The 21411-nt window shown below is 42.8% G+C and overlaps 1 protein-coding gene across 1 annotated transcript in view; it reads left to right on the forward strand.

Annotated features, from left to right (window-relative positions):
- Window positions 1-21411, forward strand: part of LOC102462623 (broad substrate specificity ATP-binding cassette transporter ABCG2) — a 69585-nt gene that overhangs the window by 21652 nt on the left and 26522 nt on the right. Inside the window, exons 3-9 of the mRNA XM_075929561.2 lie at window positions 3639-3698; window positions 5057-5171; window positions 12637-12789; window positions 14046-14203; window positions 14468-14619; window positions 16290-16394; window positions 19641-19888. Of these exons, the coding sequence (XP_075785676.2) occupies window positions 3639-3698; window positions 5057-5171; window positions 12637-12789; window positions 14046-14203; window positions 14468-14619; window positions 16290-16394; window positions 19641-19888 (991 nt within the window). The remainder of the gene's footprint in view (window positions 1-3638; window positions 3699-5056; window positions 5172-12636; window positions 12790-14045; window positions 14204-14467; window positions 14620-16289; window positions 16395-19640; window positions 19889-21411) is intronic.

Raw genomic sequence — 21411 nt, forward strand, 5'->3', positions numbered from 1 at the left:
GATTCAGACTAACACGGCTACCCCTCTGGTACAAAAACTCAGAATAACAAAATAGAAATGACTCTTTCCCCCATTGCTACATTTACAGAGGAGCTGAGCAAGTGCACAAGAACAATTTGGCTAAAATCAGTTCTTTGCTCCTGGCTTAGTTTCTTCCAGGTCACACAAGCCTTAGAAAAGCATCCGCCCTGCCTGATTGCTTATGGAGTCTGACCCTGCCTGATTGCTCATGGAGTCTGACCCCAAACTACAGTGTACTCAACTCCAGAAACTTCTGGGTGTGGAGTGCTAAATCTGCCCAGCAACAGTAACATTCTTACCTACCCCACAGGGGTCTCTTAAAGAGATAGCTCCCTATTAGGTGCATGGGTTACAGATACTCTCTTTCGAAAAAAGTGTTTCTGGAAGATCTCTTCCAGAAAAGCTTCGTCCGAAAAAAGTTTGCAGTCTAGAGACTAAATCTTCCCAAGATTCTGATATTCAAAGCTATGCATGTAGTTCTGCCTTCAGGTCATATCCAAACTGGGAAGGGGCCTATTTTTGCTCTCCAGTTTCTATGCTCCCAAAATTGTATGTGAAAAGCTCATAAATTCCAGCTGATCTGAAACTAAAACGGCGATACATTTTTTATTTTTATTGTAGCAACCTTCACGTGATAGGTATTTTGCAGACATGTAATATACTGTTCTCTGGCCATCCCTCTGTAAGGGTTCATCTACACTGCACGCTTATTTTGAAATAAGCTATTCCGGAAGAAATACTCTGAAATAGCTTATTTCAAAATAGCAAGTCTACACTACAGGGAAGCCTCAAAATTAGTCTGAGGCAGGCTTCCCTAATGTGGACATGCTATCTTGATTTAGAGCCCCAGGAGGCACTGGGGAGTAATTAGTTTGAATGGCCCTGGGAGGAAGCTATTTCGAAATAGCAGCCATGGAGCATTCACACTACTTCTATTCCAAAATAGCTATTTTGGAATAGGCGTTATTCCTTGTGGAATGAGGTACAGAAGTTGGAATAAGCCGTCTGTTATTTCTAATTTATTTCAAAATAATGGCATTGCTGTGTAGACACTTATGTCGAAGCAAAGGCTTCACTCACTTTTAGGCGGCTAAACAAACAGCTTTATTGATCAGTAAAGCCAAGTGAGCCAAACGTGGTCCCAACAGAGCCGGGCCCAGTAAGGCTGGCTAATACAATCAATTCTAGTATCTTTATACCCTTAACCAAACAGTCTGATGTCAGGGCATCCAATTACAGAAATCATCAATTAAACTAGGAAAAACAAAGCCTTATCAACAAGATGGCGGACAGGTACGAGGGAGTACATCTCCTGTCTGAACCAGCCCAATTAACATATTCCAATAGCCCATCCTGTAGGCCTCTTCTCACGGGGTGACAGAAAGTTCACTCTGGTCTACGTGCGAGAGGGAAAAGCTGAAATGGTTTCTGTTATACAAGATGGCTTCTAGCTAAATATGAAATGGTTTCTACAGTTTCTACACTTACATTGTTATTTCAGAATAAATGCCGTTATTCCAAAATAATGCTGCACCCTTAGAGAGGCATTTGTCATGTAGGAAGGACATCTATATTTAAAGAAATACTTGGAAACCTGACTTATTGACTCTTCATTAGATGCAAAGAACTATTTCAAGCTCAACAGCCAGAAGGAAATGATATTAAGTATGTATTTGAGTTGGCAGTCATTTGGTTTGGAGACAGCTCTTTCAATAAAACATAGTAGGCAGTAGACTCAGTAGGCAGTAGTTTCCGAGATAATGATCAACATTTCCCTTCTTTTAGTAATTGTTAAAGATGAAAGATTTAGTGGTAAGGGCCAAATTCTCATAACTAGCCCCAAATTGCATGAGCAGACAAAAAAAGAAATCTGATGAAGTTCAATAAGGACAAATACAGAGTCCTGCACTTGGGATGGAAGAATTCCAAGCATTGTTACAGACCGGGGATCACCTGGCTAAGTAGCAGTTCTGCAGAAAAGGACCTGGGGATTACAGTGGATGAGAAGCTGGATATGAGTCAACAGTGTGCCCTTGTGGCCATGAAGGCTAATTGGCATATCGGGTCTATTAATAAGAGCATTGCCAGCATCTCTAGGGAAGTGATTATTCCCTTTCAATTCAGCACTGGTGAGGCCACATCTGGAGTACTGCATCCAATTCTGGGTCCTCTCGTTACAGAAAGAATGTGGACACATTGGAGAGAGTCCAGTGGAGGGCAACAAAAATGATTAGGGGGCTGGAGCACATGACCTATGGGCTTATTTATAAAAAGAGAAGGGTGTTTGATAGTGGCTTTCAACTGCCTGAAGGAGAGTTCCAACAAAGAAGGAGAGAGGCTGTTCTCAGTAGTGACAGATGGCAGAACAAGGAGCAGTGGTCTCATGTTGCAGTGGGGAGGTCCAGGTTGGATATTAGGAAAAACTATTTCACTAGGAGGGTGGTGAAGCACTGGAATGGGAGGTGGTGGAATCTCCATCCCTAGAGGTTTTTTAATCTCGGTTTGACAAAGCCCTGGCTGGGTTGATTTATTTGGGATTGATGTGCTTTGAGTAGGTGTTTGGACTTAAATAGAGGTTGCAGATGCACATACATGTCTGTGTGTATGTAAATGAAGCTTGGTTCACTGAAGTTGGAATTTGACCATGGAAATGGACAATGAGATGTACGAATGACCATTTATATAGAGAGTATATGTAACTACTTTTGAAAGGCGGCATTGAACTCACAAATACCAGTACAAAGAAATCAAAACTAGCTGACTGAGTGATTATTAGAAACTTGGCAACTCACTTGTTGTCAGAGAAGCTGTATCAATCTGCATCAGACCAGTGGACTAGCACAGTGTTTCTCAACCTTTTTTTATAAAGTATCCCTTTAAAAAATTATAAGTACTCCCAATACCTACAGTTTTCACACACACAATTTTTTTCCCACCAGTGCAACACATTTGTTTAAACAACTTAATTGTAGCCGGGTGGGCGATGAAATGTTTGGGTGTAAAAAGTACAAAAATAATAAAGCGCTGTAAAACTTAAAACAAAAATTAAGTTTTCTCCATATTTCAGTTGTGTTGATGTACCACTTCTCTAGAGTACCCCTAAGGGTACTCGTACCACTGGTTGAGAAACACTGGACTAGCAGAGAGGATCTCCAAATATCTATCTGATGATCTCTCTGTTCTGGGATTTGGAATGGGCAAAAAATATTGTCACTGAGAAGTCATGTCCAATTCACTACTACTCAATAACTTTAATTATATTGTACTCCACTCCATCTGCCTTTTGTCTGATTTGGATGATCAGATGTTCAGACAGAGAACTATTCTTGCTAAGACCACGTATGTATTCTCTAGTAAGCTTGTGCTCAGTATACAGCTGTACATCAACATATGTCTTCCTATTGTTTGATCATTATGGTTTCTGGGTTGTACTTTTTAGTTAACAGTGTAGGATATCTTTTTTATGTTAAGTTATCAATGTTAACTAAGCAGGAATCGTAATTATTTTATGTGACCAACTAGCTTCACTAGACCCAAAAGGATTTGATGCATAGCACATTTCTGCAATGAATAGAACTAGCCTATAAATAAAACAAGGAATTGGTTTTGTCTTACAGTGGGGTTATGAGATCAGGACTGAATGCAATTCTGGGACCTACTGGCAGTGGCAAATCTTCGTAAGTGTTGAATCAATGAAAGAACCTTCTTTCTTTCTTTCTTTCTTTCTTTCTTTCTTTCTTTCTTTCTTTCTTTCTTTCTTTCTTTCTTTCTTTCTTTCTTTCTTTCTTTCTTTCTTTCTTTCTTTCTAAAAATTTTTGAAGTAGCCCTGGACCACCCTGGAAAGGGTGGGGGCCTAAACTGGAAGGGGTGAGGCCAGAATGTTTCTGGGCTACACCACCCACAGACTATGATTGGTCTGGGGATGAGGGAGCCCCTTTACCCCCCCTTCTCAGGCACCCTTGCCCCTGGCAGGGCAGGAAGAGGCGTCGCATACTCCCCCGCCCCAGGCCAAGCAAGGAGGGAGAGCCAGGACAGGCTGGGGCTGCTCTGCCTTGACCTGCTTCTCTCTGGCAGCTAGTGGGAGAGATGGGGCAACCATAGAGGGGGTTTGGCAAGTGCAGCAAGCAGGGGAAATCGCCCCCTAGTATTTGTTTAAAATATTTGTGAACACTCCAAATGCAAGATTTTGAGCTAATAATTCCATAGATTTTAGAGCAGAATTTCATTCCAAGTGGAAATTTTATATAACAGCAATAAAAAAGACAAAAAAAGAAAAGGAGAGCCAATTTTATTAATTTATTTATTTTCATTTATATATCAATTCATTTATTTTTAGTAAATGGTTTCCTGACATGCTCCCCTTATGGATCAATCACAGTAGGGGGTGTATTTTACTGAAACAGGCCAATTCTCTTCTTTGAGGGGATTTTAAAAATCTGAACTATAATTGGAAGGCTGCGTCTAGATTGGCATGATTTTCTAGAAATGCTTTTAACGGAAAAGTTTTCTGTTAAAAGCATTTTCGGAACAGAGCTTCTAGATTGGCACGGACGCTTTTCCACAAAAGCACTTTTTGCGGAAAAGCGTCCGTGCCAATCTAGATGCACTTTTCCGCAAAAAAGCCCCGATCGCCATTTTCGCAATCGGGGCTTTTTTGCGGAAAACAAATCTGAGCTGTCTACATTGGCCCTTTTGTGCAAAAGCTTTGCGCAAAAGGGACTTTTGCCTGAACGGGAGCAGAATAGTATTTCCGCAAGAAGCACTGATTTCTTACAGTAGGAAGTCAGTGCTTTTGCGGAAATTCAAGCGGCCAGTGTAGACAGCTGGCAAGTTTTTCCGGAAAAGCTGTTGATTTTCCGGAAAAACTGGCCAGTCTAGACACAGCCCAAATGTTTAGCATGGGAAAGCTTGTGTACAATTGGCTATACACTGTTATTTGTCTGCCAGATTTGCCTTTCACTAGCCCCAACTCCTATAGCTTGTTGAAAATGTACACTTCAGAGATCTTTAAGGTGATGGATTTTTCTTCTTCTAGGCTTTTGGATATTTTAGCTGCAAGGAAAGATCCTCATGGGCTATCTGGAGATGTTTTGATAAATGGAGCTCCTCAGCCTGCCAATTTTAAATGCATCTCTGGATATGTGGTACAGGTAAGTCAGCCTACAGTCACTATAATCTGCCTTTGTCATTTTAACATCCTCAGGGCCAAACTTCACCAAAATTGTTCAATATGGGTATGTCTACACTACAGCGCTAATTCGAACTAACTTCGTTCGAATTAATTAATTCAAACTAAGCTAATTCGAACTAACGCATCCAGACTAAAAAACTAGTTCGAATTAGCGTTTTGCTAATTCGAACTAGCATGTCCACACAGAGTGGACCCTGAACCGGGGTTAAGGATGGCCGGAAGCAGTGCCGGCAGGGCATCAGAGGAGGACTTAGAGTGTGGAGCTGCTGTCTCAGGCTAGCCGAGGGCTGTGCTTAAAGGGACCCGACCCACACCCCGGACAGACAATTCTCAGGGGTGCCCCGCTTGCAAAGCAGTCCTGGCTTGGATTGCCCGGTGTACCCACACTGGGCACATCACAGCACTCGGCCATCAGACCGGCTGCACTTGCCGCAGGCTGCCATCTGGGGAGAGGGGGCAATTGGGGGGCTGCAGGAGAGCTTCCACCCCCAGAAGCCCGCAGAGCCAGCCCAGTCCTCCCCATCGGGGGCTCGTACCCCATTCCTCCCTCACCTCCTTCCACTTACCCTTCCCTAGCCCCCCTTCCTGATGTACAAAATAAAGGACAATTGTGTTCAAAAATAGAATCTCTCTTTATTGAACAAAACTGGGGGAGACTGGGAAAAGGAGGTGGGAGAGGGAAAGAGAGAGAGTGGGAGAGGGGAGGGCAACTACAATGATGAGGGGTTTGGAACAGGTCCCATATGAAGAGAGGCTAAAGAGACTGGGACTTTTCAGCTTAGAAAAGAGGAGATGGAGGGGGGATATGATAGAGGTCTATAAAAGCATGAGTGGGGTGGAGAGAGTGCATACAGAAAAGTTCTCCATTACTTCCCATAAAGAAGGACTAGAGGACACCAAAGGAAAGGAATGGGTAGCAGGCTTCAAACTAGTAACAGAAAGTTGTTCTTCACAAAGTAAAGAGTCAGCCTGTGGAACTCCTTGCTGCAGGAGGCTGTGAAGGCTAGAACTAGAACAGAGTTTAAAGAGAAGTGAGATAAAGTCATGGAGGCTGGGTCCATGGAGTGGTATTAGCCAGGGGGTAGGAGTGGTGTCCCTGCCCAAAGTTTGTGGAAGGCTGGAGAGGGATGGCACGAGACAAATGGCTTGGTCACTGTTGTCGGTCCATCCCCTCCAGGGTCCCTAGGGTTGGCCGCTGTCGGCAGACAGGCTACTGGGCTAGATGGACCTTTGGTCTGACCCAGTACGGCCATTGTAAGCTCAGGGCTCAGGGTCGGGGGTCTCTATTTATGACCACACGTGTCCTTTATTTTGTACATCAGGAAGTGGGGCTAGGGACGGGTAAGTGGAAGGAGGTGAGGGAGGAATGGGGTCCAAGCCTCCAATGGGGAGGACTGGGCTGGCTCTGCGGGCTCCTCGGGGTGGAAACTCTCCTCCAGCCCCCCGATTGACCCTCCTGGGCTGATGGCCGAGTGCTGTGATGTGCCAAGTGTGGGCACTCAGGGCACTCCAAGCCAGGACTGCTTTGCAAGCGGGGAACCTCTGAGAACTGTCTGTCCGGGGTGGGGGTCGGGTCCCTTTAAGCACAGCCCTCGGCTAGCCTGAGACAGCAGCTCCACACTCTAAGTCCTAATCTGATGCCCTGCTGGCACTGCTTCCGGCCATCCTTAACCTCGGTTAAGGGTCCACTCAATGTGGACATGCTAGTTAGAATTAGTAAAATGCTCATTCGAACTAGTTTTTAGGTCTAGATGCACTAGTTCGAATTAACTAATTCGAATTAAGTTAGTTCAAATTAGTGCTGTAGTGTAGACATACCCAGAGGGTGTTATAGCGTTAGTGGGAAAATAAATGAATGCATTACCCACTCTCTTGTTTGTCTTAAATGTAATACATATGGACTATGTCTACACTGGCAAGTTATTCCGGAAAATCAGCCGCTTTTCCGGAAAAGCTTGCCAGCTGTCTACACTGGCCGCTTGAATTTCCGGAAAAGCCCTGACGATCTAATGTAAAATCATCAGTGCTTTTCCGGAAAAACTATGCTGCTCCCGTTCGGGCAAAAGTCTTTTTCCAGAAAACTGTTCCGGAAAAGGGCCAGTGTAGATAGCACAGTAGTGTTTTTGCAAAAAAGCCCAGATCGCAAAAATGACAATCGGGGCTTTTTTGCGGAAAAGCGCGTCTAGATTGGCCACGGATGCTTTTCCAGAAAAAGTGCTTTTCCAGAAAAGCGTCCTGCCAATCTAGACGCGCTTTTCCGAAAATGCTTTTAATGGAAAACTTTTCCGTTAAAAGAATTTCCGGAAAATCATGCCAGTGTAGACGTAGCCATGGTTTATTACAGGCTAAGGAAGAGAACATTTGACGGACTCCTGCTACAAATGGTCAGCCCATCACTGAGCAGTACTCTTTTAAAACAAAGATATTGGGGAGATACCTAAACTTTTGTCTGATTAAATATTAAATAAAAAAGTCATTCCCTTTATTATCTCTCTCTCAATACTCCAGATGTGGCCGCACCAGAGCTGAATAAAGGGAATAAACACTTATCGGGATCTTCTGGCAATGCTTCTCCTAATTCACCCTAATATGCCATTCCCCTTCTTGGCTACAAGGGCACTTTGTTAACTCATATCCAGCTTCTCATGCACTGTGATCCCCAGGTTCTTTTCTGCAGAATTGCTACTTAGCCATTTGGTTCCCAGCCTGTAACAATGCTTGGGATTCTTCTGTCCCAAGTGCAGGACTCTACACTTATCCTTGCTGAACTTCATCAGATTTCTTTTGGCCCAATCCTCTAATCTGTCCAGGTCACTCTGGATCCTATCCCTGCCCTCCAGTGTATCTAGCTCTACCCCTAGCTTAGTGTCATCTGCGAACTTGCTGAGGGTGCAATCCATCCCATCATCCAGGTCATTCATAAATATGTTGAACAAAACCAGTCCTAAAACACATCCTTGGGGCACTCCGCTAAAAACCGACCGCCAACCTGACATCGAGCCATTGATCACTGCCCATTGGGCCCAACAGTCTAGCCAGCTTTCTATCCATCTTACAGTCCATTTATCCAATCCATATTCCCTTAACTTGCTGGCAAGAATATTGTGGGAGACCATATCGAAAGCTTTGCTAAAGTCAAGGTATATATCACATCCACTGATTTTCCCATGTCCACACAGCCAGTTACCTCGTCACAGAAGCTAATCGGATTGGTAAGGAATGACTTGCCCTTCGTGAATCCATGTTGACTATTGCTGATCACTTTCCCCTCTTCCAAGTGCCTCAAAATGCATTCCTTGAGGATTCCTCCATGATTTTTCTGGGGATTGAGGTAAGGCTGACTGGTCTGTAGTTCCCTGGATAGTCATTCAAGACCACCTCCAAAAACTTCCTGGATAGTCTGTGTACTGCCGTATTGGTCTCCCAATATATGTCAGGATGATTAAAGTTGCCCATGAGAACCAGGGCCTGTGATCTGGAAGCTTCTCAGTTGTCCGAAGAAAGCCTCATCAACCTCATCCACCTGATCCGGCGGTCTATAGCAGATACCAACCACAACACCATTCCTGTTGCTTCCACCTCTAAACTTAACCCATAGACCCTCAACAGTCTTTTCTCCCTCTAAATACTGGAGCTCCTAGCAATCATACTGATATCTTACATAAAATGCAACTCCTCCCCCTTTTCTCCTCTGCCCGTTCTTCCTGAACAGTTTATACCCTTCCATGACAGCACTCCAGTCATGTGAGTCATCCCACCATGTCTCTGTTATTCCACTCAAATCATAGTTCTTTGACTGGGCCAGGGCTTCTCATTCTTCCTGTTTGTTTCCCAGGCTTCTCGCATTTGTGTACAAACACCTGAGATAGCCAGTTGATCGCCCTGCCTTCTCCATTTGAGTCAGGGGTCCTCCTTTGTTGCTTGTTCCTCCTTGTGTTCCAACTTCCTCACTTATCTCAGGGCTTTGGTCACTATCCCCCAACGTACCTAGTTTAAAGCCCTCCTCACTAGGTTTGAAAGCCTGCCCGTGAAGATGTTCTTTCCTCTCTTGGTTAGGTGGATCCCATCTCTTCCTAACAATCCTTGTGCCCAGAACAGAGTCCCATGGTTGAAGAAACCAAAGCCCTCTCTCCGACAGCACCTGCGCAACCACACATTTACTTCCTCAATTAGACGATCGCTACCCAGACCTTTCCCTTCAACCAGAAGGATGGACGAGAACACCACTTGTGCTTCAAATTCCTTGATCCTTCTTCCCAGCGCTACATAATCTGCAAGGTCATTCTTGGCTGAATCATTAGTTCCCACATGGAGAAGCAGGAAGCGGTAGCGATCTGAAGGTTTGATCAATTTTGGAAGACTATCTGTCACATCCTGATTGTGAGCTCCCAGTAAGCAGCATACTTCTCAAGATTGCAGGTCTGGATGGCAGATGGATGACTCAGTCCCTCTTAGGGGGGAGTCCCCGACCACCACCACCCGTCTTTTTCTTTTTGGAGTGGAGGTCATAGAACCCTCATTCCTAGGACTACACATGTCATGCCTTCCGGTAGATGGTGTTCCCTTCTGATTTCGTCCCTGAGAGGTCTCTGCCAAAGCATTCTCCACCGCAGTGCCTGTGGAGACAGCCTGAAAGTGGTTACTTACCTCTACAGGAGTAGGGGAGTTGGCCTTCTTCTTCTTCTAGAGGTTACATGCTGCCAGTTTTCTTTCTTGTCCTATACTGCCCTGATGGGCTCTTCACCCTGCTGTGCCTGCAGGATTAAATGCTGCCTTCTATCAAGGAAGTCTTCATTCTCTCTGATGGAACGTAGGGTCGATACTTTGGCCTCAAGTCCTCTAATTTTTTCTTCCAAAATGGTGACCAGCTTGCACTTAGTACAGATGAAATCCCTTCTTTCTTCTGGCAGGAAGACAAACATGGCACGTGCTGTGCAGGTAACAACAGCAGACCTATCAACATCCATACCTGGCTTCCTTCGGAGAGATTCCTCAGTTGTTATTAAATGCCTCCTTGAAGGGTCGGAGTGTAGGGAAAGATTTTAAAGAATGGCGAGTTTATCTTATACCCTTCCCAACTCCCTCTCCAAGCTCCCTGGTCACTGACTCACTCTTTTATAAAGCCCTGGACTGTCTGATAGCCCTTCCCCTTGATTAAGGCTCAATCAGTGAGCAGATGCTTCTAGATTTCAAACCCTGATTAGAAGCTCACAGCTTCCACCTGCCAGCCACGGCACACACTCCATGGGGTGGAGGGGAAGAGGAGAAAAAAAAACCCCACCAACCCCAGACAGACAAACACAAGCTCAGCACACAGTAAGAAACCTCCAAACACACACACACACACACACACACACACACACACACACACACACACACACACACACACACACACACACACACAACGGACAGCCACTTCCCTCAAGGGTCCTGTATTAGCTCCTTCTCCACCTGGAGAACTCCCTCTCCAAACTCCCTGTTAGCAGTCCCTGTTCGCAAGCTCCCTGACTCACTCCTTTATAAAGACCAGGACTGCCTGATAGCATCAACAGGTTGGGCACAGGGGTAGCTGTTGCTGAACTGGAAGGAGCCCTGTGGGCAGCATGATCCACAGCGACGGGACACAGCGAGCTCCATGCTCGCCCTGCTGGTGGCTTCCTCACTCCCTGCTGCCCCTTCCCCCACACCTCTCACCGCCAAGTCAGCCCCCAGCAAGATTGGAGCACCAGCACCAGCACTCCTACGGAGTGAAATGGGGGGAAGGCCCCAAGCCTCCCCACTTGATCTGGGCTGCCAGCTCTGCATGCTGCTCTTCACTTCACCCTCCCCCAGCCAAAAGTGACCCACACTGCGGCCAGCTTCGACCCATGTTGAGCCCAGCCTCCAACCCATCAGCCAGCCTAGCTCAGAGGGGCTTCCTCCTTCCTGCCCCCGGGCCAGCAGGGAAAGCCACCTACAAGCTTCTCACAGCCTGGAAGCCTCCTGTGGCTGGGGGGTGAGCTGGGGCTGCTGTAGCCTTGGCCAGGGAAGCTGGAGTTGCTGAGGCCTCAGCCTGGCTGCTGGAAAGCTGGGGCTGCCTCGGCCTGGCCCTCCCCAGCAGCCGGGGTATGAGTGGGCATGGGGAGGAGCGGGAGCTAGAGCCACCTTCTCCCCAAGAAGGGGGTTGGTAAGCATAGCGAGCAGGGAGCACAGCCCCCTAGTAAACTATAAACAAAGCCCAGTATCAAGGAACTGTTTCCACAGTGCATGTATTTAGTTATGCAAATGCTGCTCCAAGGGAGGTAATAGAACTGAATGTACTCACATAGAGTTCTGGTTTTCATTTGCTTTGTTGATATTTCTTACCCCCAACATATTCCCATTTTGGAAGTAACACGTAATAGTTACTAATAAATAATTATTATTATATCCATTTCACTGAGAGGCAAATTAAAACAGGAATGTCAGGGAACTTGCCTGAGACCGTTTAGCCAACATGAATTGCTAAATCCCACAAGCTGCTGAGCATTGTGAGCCAGCAAAACAATTAAACACACACTTTATTTTTAAGCATGTGTGTGTTCATTCTCATGCTCATGTTTTTGAAGTAAACGTGGGCTAATTTCATTGGGGCCAGTGCTCAGCATATGGCAGTATCTAGCTGTGGTGCATTCAAACTCAGTGGCTCCTCACTCTCCAGATTGAGCTCATTCCTCCTGACCAGGCTGCCCACCGTCTGCTCTGGTAACCTCAAGAGAACATTTAGTTTAAATCAGCAGCTTCACAGAACACCATGGAGTTGTCCTCATAATTTCTTTGCACTTCTTAGTTTTATTTAGTTGTGGTCTGCAGTGATCACATTTCCAAAACATGTCCTCAGATATTTGAAGGAAGATTTTACTCACAATTGAAAAAAATAACTCATTCTAGATACTGATTCTGCAGAATGCTGAGCACCTACCTTTAACCTCCATGAAAGGCAGTTGGAGTTGAGGGTACTCAGCTTCCTAGAGGAAGGGACAAGCACCTGGGAAGGACCAAATCCAGATACATTTTGTTGACAATTTTCAACTGTATTAAGGAAAATCCAAGTTTGAATTTTTGTTGTGCTGCCAGTCTTTAACTGCTATGCAAAACACTCTGGTCAGGTAGGCATATGAAGGGTGTAAATATGTGTTAATAAGTGATATTTCTAGAATTTGATACATGTAGAAAAGTCCCTTGTTGTCATAAATTATACAAACATGCAGAGACTATAACTGAAGCAAACATTTGATGTGCTGTTCAGGTTTTGAAGAGCTGTTCTACTTGAGTTTAGCAGCTGTCATTGCCATATAAATGCACTTTATGCATGTAAAGTCCACAAATAGGATGCATGTGCAAGTCCCAGAAGAGGAAAAATGAAGTCTGGAATGAACATTACCTACATAATTTTGTTTATTTAGGATGATGTGGTGATGGGAACGTTGACAGTGAGAGAAAATTTTCAGTTCTCTGCAGCACTCAGGCTACCCACATCTGTGAAGGAACGGGAAAAGAATGAACGAATTGATCAGATCATCAGGGAACTGGGGTTGACTAAAGTGGCAGATTCCAAGGTAAATAGATGTGTGAACTGTCATAGTATGGTTCCTAATGTGGCCAGATGTCACTAGGTGGTGTCCTGACAGGCATTTTGATCTGTCCAATGATAACCATTCATCTGCATGTGTGTGCTGCACTATATGTTGCACTGGCTCTGCGCAGATAGCCAGCACAGCAGACTCTGTGAGAACCTCCAAAGACCACAGAATCAGATAAGGTATGAAGGCACCAGCCCAGGTTTATTGTCAATAAAAGACATTCCTAGTGTCCTGGCTCAATGGTTACAGGTGCACTAACTAATGTATTCCCATTGCAATGGACTAAGCTCAATCAGTAGCAGGAGTTTCTACCGCCCCCTTGGCTGGACAAAGAGTTAAAGAAAGGTATCCCAACTTTTATAGAGCAAGACAGACAATCTGATACACCCCTTATATATCATCTTACATGTTTTATGACATGCTTGTTATCTCCCCTTGTGCTTTCTTCCTGATATTTCAGACAAAACATTCCCATTCACCACGTGTTGTTGAACTTTCACCCCTGATGTTTCAGACAAAATATCACTATTCATCAATTTTGTCAAACCATTTTATTGTGTGCTAGGTTGGGGTGTCCTTATATTGTTCCGGTAGAATGTATTGACACATTCCATGTTTTTTTTAGTAGTGCTAGTAGTACTAGTGCCAAATTCATGTCTGGGACACTGATTTGCAAGCAAACATCTGCTTTTGACAGGGCCTGCCTGTTATTCTTGCTCACTTTGATTCAGACCTCAACACTTGCACCAGGCCCATGATTCAGGATCTTTCTTCTATTAAACCGAATAGCAAATATTAAATAATTTTATATGACAAAATGGCTGTACTTTAGCAACTTTTTAATTTTATTAATTAGTCTAATAGCAGAAAGGCTAATAAACACTAACCCAGCTGCCTATAAAAATGAAGAAAAGGCTTATTACTTCTGTGTCTATCCATAAATTACCAGACACAGGACAGTGGTTACCAGAAGGCAGAAAGCAGGTAACTTGCATAGCAAGACTGTCATGAAGAAACTTAGATTTGAGGGTGAAAACTTTTATGGCAGACCTTTTTGTTGCAACTTTCCAATGTACACTATTCAGTTTTAGAATGTGAACCCCTGAATCCATGGTGATAATGTAATCACTAATTTCTCCCAGATGTTAATATGCTGTTACATGTGTTGGATGTTCTTTGCGTGAATACTTTCATGTCAGACAAAATGACACAAGCTATCTGTTTTGCACTAGGTTGGCACCCCGTTCATTCGTGGAGTTTCTGGGGGAGAGAGAAAAAGGACCAATATTGGAATGGAACTCATTACTGACCCTGCAGTCTTGTTCTTAGATGAACCAACTACTGGATTGGATGCCAGCACTGCCAATGCTGTCTTACTGCTCCTGAAAAGGTGACTGCAATGGAATCCCTGGGAAAGAACCAGTTTTGACAAAGATGTACACCATACATCTGCAATTAAAATGTGGTTAAAATGGTTAATGTGCAGTTACTGTATTGCTGGGCTTGTTTGATTCTTTTTGTACCACGCATTGGATTCTCCAACAGATTGAATTGTGGTTTTTTTATTGATTTGTATTTGAAGGAATTTGAAAGAAGAAAAATCCACAAAGAGCTCAGATAGTTCATACTTCTGTTATTTTCCACTTACATTCAGGATGTCAAGGCACGGGAAAACAATAATATTTTCCATTCATCAGCCCCGCTACTCCATATTCAGATTGTTTGACAACCTGACATTATTGGCTGCAGGACGAATGCTGTACCATGGCCCTGCTCAGAATGCCATCGAATACTTCAAATCTATTGGTGAGCTTTCTTCTGGGGCTGTAGTCACAGCCGTAGACACTGACTGAAACATGCTTAAAATATGGCTTTGCTTTAAAAAGTGACTTAGTAAAAATGACTCTTGACTCACAGGATTCAATGATTAATGTGTCTCATTGTTTCCCATACAAAACATACTAAATAATAGCTTTTTTAATATGACAATAATATGAATGCAAAGTTAAAATTGAAAAACCAAGCACTCAGAAGTCGAGAAATGCAGAACTGAGGGTGAAGGCTGACCCTTAACTGTCACCCTTTGTGCTTATTAGTGATTATTTAAAAGTAAAGAGTAATGCATGTTAGTTCTGAACTGATATAAGAATTGTACACAGAGACCCTGATTCAGTAAAATACTTAAGCACATGACTAACTTTAAGCATATGTTCAAGTTCTGTTGAATGGGAATGGATTTACTCATGAACTTCACATGTTTAATGGTTTGCTAACCTGGAGCTAAAGCATTCTAACAACATAGCCCTATCTCACAATGTTTACATGGGCAAAATTCCCAGTGATGCCAATATTGTTTTTTCCTAAGTATTAGTTGTAGAATGAGACTCATAATGCTCAACTACCAAACCAACTGAAAACAAAATGCCAGTTGTATTTACCTAAAGTTGGAAACAAAATACATTGGGAAGTCTTGGGTTCTGAATTTTGAAGTGTTTCACCTGGTGTTTAGTCACTTTACCTATAAATAGGTGAGTTTGGTAAATTCAAATATTTAAAACTGCCACAAGAAGCAGAAAAATGACTTCTCAAGTCTATTAGTACCAACTTAAAGGTCAAAATGCAAGCAATAAGAGACATGCAGTTAGAATTAGGAGGAGTATTGCCAGCAGATCAAGAGAAGTGATTATTCTCCTTTATTTGGCTCTGGTGAGGTCACATCTGGAGTATTGTGTCCAGTTCTGGGGTCCCCACTATAGAAAGGATGTGGATACATTGAAGAGGGTCTAGTAGAGGGTGACCAAAATGATTAGGAGTCTGGAGCGCATGACCTATGAGGAGAGACTGAGGGATTTGGGTTTGTTTAGTCTTCAGAAGAGAAGAGTGAGGGGGGATTTGATAGCAGCCTTCAACTTCCTGAAGGGAGGTTCCAAAGAGGATGGAGAAAGTTCATAGTAGTGACGGATGGCAGGATGGCAGAACGAGGAGCAATGGTCTCAAGTTACAGTGGGAAAGGTCTAGATTGGATATTAGGAAAAACTATTTCACTAGGAGGGTGGTGAAGCACTGGAATGGGTTTCCTAGGGAAGTGGTAGAATCTCTATCCCTAGAGGTTTTTAAGTCTCAGCTTGACAAAGCCCTGGTTGCTTTGATTTAGTTGGGTCTGGGGGCTGGACTTGATGACCTGCTGAGGCCTCTTCCATCTCTATGATTCTAGGATTCTAGGATTCATTTGTTAATTATCACTCTGGCTATTTTGAATTCTCACTGCTTTTCTTTTTATGGCAGCTTTGATAAGGCTACTTTGCAATATCCTTACTCATGCTGAGTAGTAGTTCATGCCATTTGGACCACATAGTGGTGCAGATTCCCACTCAGCATAAGTAACGGTATCATAGTCTTGCCCAGGGTATATCACTTCAAGTGTTTTACAACACATCTTACCATCTGTAGAATGATTGTAGAGTGTTTCTTTGCAGGTTATGAGTGTGAGCCATATAACAACCCTGCTGATTTTTTTCTGGATGTCATTAATGGAGACTCAACTGCTGTGGCATCAAGCAAGACTGATGATGCTGACCTAGGTATGAAACTGAATTTCTTCATAAAGTTAGATTTGCAGGGTGACAAAATGTGTTTTGGATGTATCAATTCAGGAATGAAAAAAATCACTTTCAAGTGCATTAAGTTAACAGTAATAGTTTCTTCCATACATAAATTCAAGAGTTACTTAGACACCCACATTATACACACGAGAGGGACAATATCTTCTATAATATTTCTTCACCACAAAATCTCCCTTTATGAAGCCATCTCATGATTATGTACAGCATGAAATAACTTTTGTGTGTAACATTTAATATCCATTGCTGTTCCATGAAAGGCAATAATTACATGCGTCTCTTTCCCCCCCAACAGTAAAGACTGCTCTGCCAATGAAATAAATAGCAAAACTCCCATTGTCTTGCATGAACACCACATTCAGTGCCAAATTATGATACAGTAGTACCAAAATACTAAGATGCTTTCTAACTATGTGCTGTAAATCATAATATTAGCTTTGCATGTATACTTAATGCATAAAATATTTGTCATGTTATCAGATTGATTTTATTTTTCCATCTAGGCAATGTTAGTTTGTTGCTCATAAATTCAGCTGAGATAATTTATCATTAATATCAATTTATTCAGGAACTAAACCATACATGATTATCATAATGACATTAACACTGATATGGACTGTTCTACTACAACCCCACCTAGGGTGTGTCTAGACTACATGCCTCCTTCGACGGAGGCATGTAGATTAGCCAGATCGGAAGAGGGAAATGAAGCCGCGATTAAAATAATCGCGGCTTCATTTAAATTTAAATGGCTGCCCCGATCTGCCGATCAGCTGTTTGTCGGCAGATCGGGGGAGTCTGGACGCGATGCCCCGACAAAGAAGCCTTTCTTCATCGACACAGGTAAGCCTGGTTTCACGAGGCTTACCTGTGTCGATGAAGAAAGGCTTCTTTGTCGGGGCATCGCGTCCAGACTCCCCCGATCTGCCGACAAACAGCTGATCGGCAGATCGGGGCAGCCATTTAAATTTAAATGAAGCCGCGATTATTTTAATCGCGGCTTCATTTCCCTCTTCCGATCTGGCTAATCTACATGCCTCCGTCGAAGGAGGCATGTAGTCTAGACACACCCATAGGGATTGATTTTTTTTTTTAATCTCAACAAAATTATAAAGAGAGATGTCTGCTCTACACACAGTCTATGTACACCTATAACTGTTAGGATGTGATATTTAAAAATGAAAAAGCTATATTAGTGCAATCCCTAGTTTGGATGCAGTTACACTAGTATAAAAGTGATTTATACTAGTGTAGTTTGTCCATCTTTTGTTCATCTTAACATATAGGAATAATCTCTACATAGGCATTAGCACCTTTTATACCGCTATAACTATATTCACAGTAGGGGGCACTGTCCCACTTTTATCTATGCCAGTGTTTCTCAACCTTTTTTTTTTATAAAGTACCCTTTTAAAAAATATATATATAAGCAGGACTCGACAAATCAGTGAATATACTCGCCTGTGGCAAGTAGATTTCAGCCAGTCGTCCCGTTCACCGGTGGTGCGCGCATGTGCAATGTGGGTCTTGTCCATGCGCAGTGTGGGGCTGGCAAGTAGATTTTGCCATGGTTTGTCAAGCCCTATATATAAGTACCCCCTTTTAAAAAAATTATAAGTACCCCCAGTGCCTATAGTTTTCAGACACACAACATTTTTTCCTACCATTGCAACACATTTGTTTAAACAATTTAATCATAGCAGGGTAGGCAATGAAATTTTTGGGTGTTAAAAAGTGCAAAAATAATAAAGTGCTGTAAAACTTAAAACAAAAATTAAGTTTTCTCCAAATTTCAGTTGTGTTGATGTGTTGATGTACCCCCCCAGACGTCTCTCATTAAAAGCTTTATCAGTGACTTCAAATGAGCGCAGGATCAAGCCCCAGATGAGAAACTCAAGTCCTCCCACACCAAAGGCATATGCTGTAAATAATCCAGAATTGAATCAAACATGAAAATAAATAGAAATGAAGGGATAATAAAGGCTTGGGTGTGTTTTTAATGCCTATAAATCTCAGTGCTGGCACATTAATGACATTTCCGAACTATACTATACCTAGCCAATATTGAATTCATTTTTATAATTGATTTAACAGTGGTTTAAACAAACCATTATTAAGGTATAATTTCTGCTGCACAATATAAGTAAAATATAAACCTTTAAGGGCTAAATTTAGCATCTAAGATCTAGAGAAATCTGCCCTCCATGCAACTCTTATGTTTCACCAGTCTAACCATGAATTGTTTAAAAGATTTATTTACATATTGAGTCTTTAACACTTGACAGATTTGAGGAACCAAAATTAACGCAATACTTTTCAAAATGACATAGATCAGCTGATTTGGGTGATTAGGCAGATACAACTGTTCTTACTAGTGGTCCCTGACAATCTTTCAGGTGGGCTGTGGGCTCAGGGCACCCCCTTCAGCGGAAAGTCTGCACTAGCACTTTATCCCCATGCCTCCCCCCACTCCCTTGTGATGTTGGAGTGACAACTCTAGCTTCCCACTGTGGAATGGGGAAGCCTGGAGGGCCAGATCCAGTTTTGGGGGAAGGAAGTGACTCCACCTGCTGCTGTTCCTCCTCCCTCCTGGGAGACAGTACTGCAGGAAACCACTTACCTGGAGTCATTCCCAGCTACTCCTATTGGCAGGAATCATGGCCAATGAAAGTGGGGGGCAGTGCCTGGGAGTGGCATACCGAGGCCCCACAACTTCATCCCCCTCATGGACCCCTCTCACTGAGACCCCACATCTCCACCCCACTCCTCCACCCTGTCCCTTCTTCTCATACCCTGATCTTTAGTCCACTCCAATGCCCTATCTCCCACTCAAACCTCCCACTACTGCACACAACCTCCTTCCAGCCCGATCCCCCATCCCTAGCCCTCTCCTACACCTTACCTCCTGGCTAAACCCCATATCCCCAGCCTTCTTGCACCCATTTTGTGAACATGGGTGGTTTTCTGAAGGTCCCTGGAAAGGTCTGCATTGAGTAAGATGAACTGTGGACCAAAAAAATGGAGAACCACTGTTCTAGACTGAATGGAATGGATTAATTTAACTAAATAAGCCACTGTAATTGCTATCTCATTGATTAGCAACAAAATCTTCAGTGTAACTTTATGGGCTTAATTGCTGGAGAATTACTTTTTTTTCTGTAAATTCAATAAAAGGTAATAAAGTATTTTTTTCTCTTTAACCTGAAGATAACATTGAAGAACACATCAACCGTGATAAGACTTTGGCAGAGAAGTTAGCAGAACACTATTGCAGATCCACCTACTACAGAGAAACAGAAGAAGTATTAGAGAAAATTTCTTTGGAGAATAAAAAGAAAGTGAAGACAATTTTCAGACGAATTACATATGCCACTTCTTTCTTCCATCAGCTCAAGTGGGTTTCTAAACGCACATTGAAAAACTTAATAGGCAACCCTCAAGCCTCTGTAGCTCAGGTAATCATAGTTAACAGTTGTAAATCTGATTTGATTTAGAACATTTAATCTGAAGATGGATTAAGCACAATTTTGCACCTGCAAATTATTTGGCCTAAAATTTGCACCTAAAATAGAATCTAAAAATAGTAAATTTGCACCTAAAATTGTATCTGAACCTCTGAGCTATAAAATGTAGAGCTAAATGATCCTAAATAAAGAGCATAACAGGAACATTCAAGATTTCATTAGCTTACATTTACCTTTATTTTAGATGTGCAGAGACTGATTCTCCTCACATTACATCATTAAGGACGCAGTTCTGCCATACTGATTCACAATAAGTAGTACCTTACTCTGCAAGTAGTCCTTGGCACCCCTACCACCACATTACAGGAAAAGCTGGCTCTCAGAATTTGGTTATTACCTCTGAGTTGTGCACTAGGCAATACATCTGTATGCCAGGATCTGGCCCACTGTGTTTTGTGTTTACTCCCAAAGGAAAGAAAATTAGCAAGTGTTATATAGCATAATTATGTCCTAGGACCTGAGTCAAAGACAGAGATATTTTCATGGTCTTCTAATATATATGCAACTTCACATATAAAGTTGATGGCTGCACCTAAAGAACATGACATGCTATTTAAAATGTGCAATGCAAAATATAAACATAGTTTGGTTGTAGCAGGTCTTAAAGTAGGGGAAACATATTTATAGTGAAGAGTCAAGACCTTCTTAACATTGTATTTTTGGAAATTCAGCAGAGTACTATGACATTCATGGATTTTTAAAATCTACAAGTTGCCTTTAAATAAACAATTTGTTAATTGATTTCTTCTGGGGGATAAGAAATTAGGAAATAACATTAATTAACTAGATCTGGAGAGCCTTACTCCAGTAGCACTCCCATTTGAATCCAACCCATAATAAAAGTTTCTATAAGTTGTCTGGATTAAGAAAAAACATCTTAAGGGCTGCATCTAGACTGGCCTGTCTACACTGGCCGCGAGTATTTGCACAAGAACACTGACCTTGTACTGCACAAAATCAGTGCTTCTTGCGCAAATACTCTGATGCTCCTGTTCAGGGATAAGCCCTCTTGCGCAAGTATTCTTGCGCAAGAGGGCCAGTGTAGACAGCAATGTTAATTTCTTGCGCAAGAAAGCCCAATGGCTAAAATGGCCATCGGAGCTTCTTGCACAAGAGAGCGTCTACACTGGCATGGATGCTTTTGCGCAAAATATATGCTTTTGTGCATAAGCATCCATGCCAGCGTAGACACTCTCTTGCGCAAATACTTTTAACGGAAAAACTTTTCCGTTAAAAGTATTTGTGCAAAATCATGCCAGTCTAGATGCAGCCCTTGAGTAAAATAAAATCAATAGCAAAGAGAAATGTGTTCAGAGTCCCTCGGGTTAAAAAGCTTTGTATGTGTATATCTGTATGTTGAAGGTATGGATATCTCAAATAATTGCTGTGCAAAAGCTTGACCTTGTGATAAGAATTATGCTCTCAAGTGCTTTATATTACACTAGGGTTAATGG

The sequence above is a fragment of the Pelodiscus sinensis genome, chromosome 4 (assembly GCF_052426305.1).
Source record: "Pelodiscus sinensis isolate ZL-2025 chromosome 4, ASM5242630v1, whole genome shotgun sequence".
In the NCBI taxonomy this organism is placed as follows: domain Eukaryota; kingdom Metazoa; phylum Chordata; order Testudines; family Trionychidae; genus Pelodiscus; species Pelodiscus sinensis.